Consider the following 4,724-nt stretch of genomic DNA (forward strand, 5'->3'; position numbering starts at 1 on the left):
TCTCTCTATCTATTCATCAGTGTGTGTGTATGTGTGTGTGTGTGTGTGATAACATTTATTTACACTGAAGAATATGTTTGGGCCGGAAAACAAATTTATGGTCACCATCTTAGTATTTATAGTATAAACATTGAAAGATATCAATCTCGTTAATCTTTATCAGGAAATCAATGAGATAACGTTATAGGCCATTACTGAGGACATGTTGATTGTGACTCCTTTTCTCCAAAGCTACTGTTTTTACATTTAATAACTGACACCGAGTTCACGTGCGGACTCTGTACACAGTTGTTGATCATGCCTCTGCAGATTCTGGATGGGATGTTTTTGAGGAAGACTGGTAGTCGCCCATATATGCAAATCTCTGTTTTCCACGCCACCATTGTTTATGCCAATGAAAATCCGCAAACTTGGACAGATAGAGTTTGGCAATAGTATTGTCACAGGCGTTGCTGTTAGAATTCAAAGAGTTGAAACTGAACCAGGAAAGCATCTCATTCGACATCACAAATTCTATCAATACGTTGCCCGATATGGTATTGTAATTTTAATCTGTCTCTGATGTAGTATGATAGGCGAAGTTGATCTCAGTGGCATTCGATCTCAAAGTGCAGAGCATCGGAACAAATAAGTGGGGCATTCTGTCGACTACTGTAATTATTCTACTAGTTCGTCGCTTTGACGCACTGTTTTCTGATCCAAAATCCCGGTCAGAACATACTCGACGTATCCCACCCTCAAAGAAAACGTTAATGAAGTCTGCAATGAAAAATAAATCAGTCTTAATTGCAAGCTAGCCTGTGATGTGTTCAAGAAGATGATTTATTGTTTATTTTGTTTACTTTGATTCTAGAAGACTTCTTGTTAGTCTTTTAGGAACAAAATTAATTACTTTTATAACTATACTAGAATATAGATTGCGATTCTTTCTATTCAGACAATAAGACGTTGGCAGAATGTTTAAAGGAATTGTCATCGCCAATCAGAGGTCTTAGGTTTAAAGTTCTACACTATGATACAACAAACTTGCCTGGGTCAATTGCCTTGTATCATAGACTCGGAATCGACCAGATCTCAGTCAGTGAAATTATCAGGTGAAAGCTTAATGAAAGCCATCGGATGGGGTATGCTTGTAATTCAAAGGTCCACCTTAGTCACACATTGAATAAAGTCGGATTTGTTTCCCGATTATGTTAACTGTACAAGTGTCTGTGGTGTACTCATTTACTAAAATAATACGTGATGAACTGTATCTAGAGCATAAAGGAACATATTACTCACCTGATGGAATAATAGAATACTCATTGTTGATATTGGTAAAAGACCCTCTTTATATATTTATATATAGTATTTTATTGAGACTTAAACGAACGTCACGAACAGTTCGCATGACTGCTTCAAGTAACATTTGTGAAGTCTTTTCAGTTTCAATAAAATATTTTTCTCCACCATTTGGTATCCGTGAACTATTTTCCCACATTGCTTTGCATAGACTTGTGATCTCTCTCTTCTCTCACACATATATATGCTTGTATATGTGTATATTTTGAAAAGCGGAAGTACGAAACTCATTGCGCAAATGAGAGAGGTCATAACTTCGCATATATTCATAAGCTTTAATGTCTTTAGAAATTCTTTCTCACATTTATGGAATGGAACACACGCACACAATAATAATATTTTCTACTCTAGGCACAAGGTATACAATTTATCGTCCCCGAAAGGATGAAAGGCAAAGTCGACCTCGGTGGAATTTGAACTCAGAACGTAAAGACAGACGAAATACCGCTAAGCATTACGCCCGGCGTGCTAACGGTTCTTATTTCTTTATTGCCCACAAGGGGCTAAACATAGAGGGGACAAACAAGGACAGACAAAGGGATTAAGTTGCTTACATCGACCCCAGTGTATAATTGGTGCTTAATTTAATGACCTCGAAAGGATGAAAGACAAAGTCGACCTCGGCGGAATTTGAACTCAGAACGTAAAGACAGACGAAATACCACTAAGCATTTCGCCTGGCGTGCTCATCGTTTCTGCCAGATCGGCACCTGAGAACATTCCATAATAATAATGACATACATACCCTGTCTGCCACACGGTCAAGGACTCGCTTAATTTTATTAATCATCATCTGATCCGATTTGTTGACCAACGTAAATAGATTGATTTTCTCCAGTTTTCTTCTTCGTTTCGGATCGGCATATTCTAAATCCTGCTCCAGAGTTGCAAACCTCATCGTCTGTGCAATAGGTTTCAGTGTTATACGGACGTGTTCAATGTTGTTTATGGTAATACATAACTGTAATGAAGTGAAAAAAAAGAAAGAGAATATATGAATGATGATAATAATGGTTTTAAATGGTGGCCGAAAGTCAAAATTTAGGGGAATGGGGATAATCGATAACATTGACTCAAGTGCTTGACAAGTACTTAATCGCCCTCAAAAGGATGAAAGATAATGTTTATCTCGTGTGTATTTGAACTCAGAACGTAAAGAGTCAGAAAAAAATGCTACGAATTTTGTCTGACGCACAATCTACCGCCCTAGTAATAACAAGAGCACAAACATTGGCTAAGGCAACGTCAACGTACTATCAACGATTAGCCAGGGATGATTTTTAAGATGAGAATATCTGAAATAAACTCGACTGCTCTCACAAACGAAAATACTAAAAAAGAACCCGACCGCTCTAAAAAGTTAAGTAAAAAAAAACAAAAAATACAAACAAGAAAGATAATCCAAAATCCTTGTCCAGTATCGGATCGATTCCCAAATCTAATCAGTTTGTGCCAGTCACGAGGACAAACATCCCTGAAAGTTTTATCCAAATCCATCCAGCAGTTCTTGAGATATCTTGCCCACGGACAAACAAACAAATACGACTGAGAACAATGCCTCCGCCTTAACGAAGGCGGAGGCAATAATCCTTTGATCTCAGAATGTAATGAATAGGAAGAAATGGCGCTAAGTATTTTGTCTGGTACGGTAACGATTCTGCCTGTTCGCCACCCTAATAATAATAATTATTATTTCAAATTTTTGCCACAAGGGCAGCTTGGGGGAGGTGGGGATGATTCGATTACATCGACCCCAGTGTTATTTTATCGACTCCGAGCGGATGAAAGGCAAAGTCGACCTCGGGAGGAATTTGAACTCAGAACGTAAAGACGGACTAAATGCTGCTAAATATTTTGCCCGGCGCGTTAACGCTCTAAGCACTTTGACCGGCATGTTAGCCCTGCCAACTCGCTGCTTTGATAAAATAAAAATAACTGTGCGCTCGCGCGCAAGTTATAATGCATTTCATGTATAAATTTCTCTAAAGTTAAATATTCGCACGCGGTGATTGAAGAATCTTAAGCTTTCTTCAACTACATTGACATTTAGAATGATTTATAGGAATAGCAATTCGATTCCAATTCATGACTGGTGCTTTATTTCAAAGGCAAAATTCACCATGGCTCTATTTGGGCTCGGATTGCAAAACACTAACTAAACGCCGCAGACATCTTGTGCGTTGCTCTGACGGTTCAATCAATTTAAAACCTTCACTTGTTGTTTTGATTTATTTATGTATATATTTGCTATTTAAGAATGAAAATGCGTTGTTACAGATATTAGGAAAGCCTTAATAGGTTGTATATAAACGTATATATGCACACACACATGATCGAGCTGCCGTATTAAGCTGCCTTTTTAACCATACAGAAAGTATTTTTTATACCAGACAATAGAGAGCTAATTTTCATTATTGAAGTTAGTTTGACAACCATTAAGCAACACGTAGTACACAGTTTGAAATTGTGATATTGACAGTACACAGCATGATATTTTAAAATTTCAATACTTTTTAAAAGCACTACTAATATGTTTAAAACATATGTCTTGTTATGGATTTCACCATGGGGCGAATATAAAAATTACAGATCAGGTTCGGATTTTTTTTTCCTTTAGTTCTGCTGAGTTAAACTCGCTTCACAAATGGGAAATACTATTTTGAATACTGAAGTTAATTTGAGAACAATTTTGTTATTAGTAATACACGAATACGTTAAGGCAAATTTTTGTAAAAATAAATAAAAACTCAAATTGTATATTATATTATGGATCTTTATGTGCATTTGAAATATATAAAATAATATAGGAGGTTACGCAGTTTCTGATGAGATATCCCAAATAGGAGTGAAACCGTTTAGACTTGTCCCTCTTTCTTCCACCCATTAAGATATTGTAAAGACTTTTCTTTACATTAGCTCACATCAACAAAATTTAGTTGTTGCACTAGCTTTGCTTAAGGGGACATCTATGTTGTGTAAAGTACTCACAAGGTTTGGCATCTGTCTACCGACAACATCTACTGTTTCACATTGGTTGACTGGAATCCAGTGAATTATACTCCAACCTCAACTTTTCTCCCAAACGTCCAACTCTTTCCAAATTTGGAATTCTTTTATTAAGTTCCCTGGCTCTGCCGTCTTTGAAACTAGAGTCAAACTTCGTTGCCAAATCTAAGCAGGTACACCAATTTTCTCCTCTTTTGACGTGGGCATCCCCAACATACCACCGACACCATCGGGTCCAGTATGCTAGTCGTACTGCTGAAGCCACATCTAGCAATCACCATCGCTTAGCCCGATTTATTATATGGTCGCTTCAACACACTCTTCAGAGAGAGGGAGGGGGAGGAGAGAGATGGAGGGGAGAGAGAGAGAAAGAGAGA

At 37.5% G+C, this 4,724-nt stretch overlaps 1 protein-coding gene across 2 annotated transcripts in view; it reads right to left on the minus strand.

Moving 5' to 3' along the window:
- LOC106870527 (BAI1-associated protein 3) overlaps nt 1–4,724 on the minus strand; it is a 1,007,871-nt gene that overhangs the window by 48,967 nt on the left and 954,180 nt on the right. For both annotated transcript variants that reach the window (XM_052968680.1, XM_052968681.1), the window contains exon 27: nt 2,087–2,302. In XM_052968680.1, coding sequence (XP_052824640.1) covers nt 2,087–2,302 — 216 coding nt within the window. The remainder of the gene's footprint in view (nt 1–2,086; nt 2,303–4,724) is intronic.

This window comes from Octopus bimaculoides, chromosome 6, assembly GCF_001194135.2.
Source record: "Octopus bimaculoides isolate UCB-OBI-ISO-001 chromosome 6, ASM119413v2, whole genome shotgun sequence".
NCBI classification, from domain to species: domain Eukaryota; kingdom Metazoa; phylum Mollusca; class Cephalopoda; order Octopoda; family Octopodidae; genus Octopus; species Octopus bimaculoides.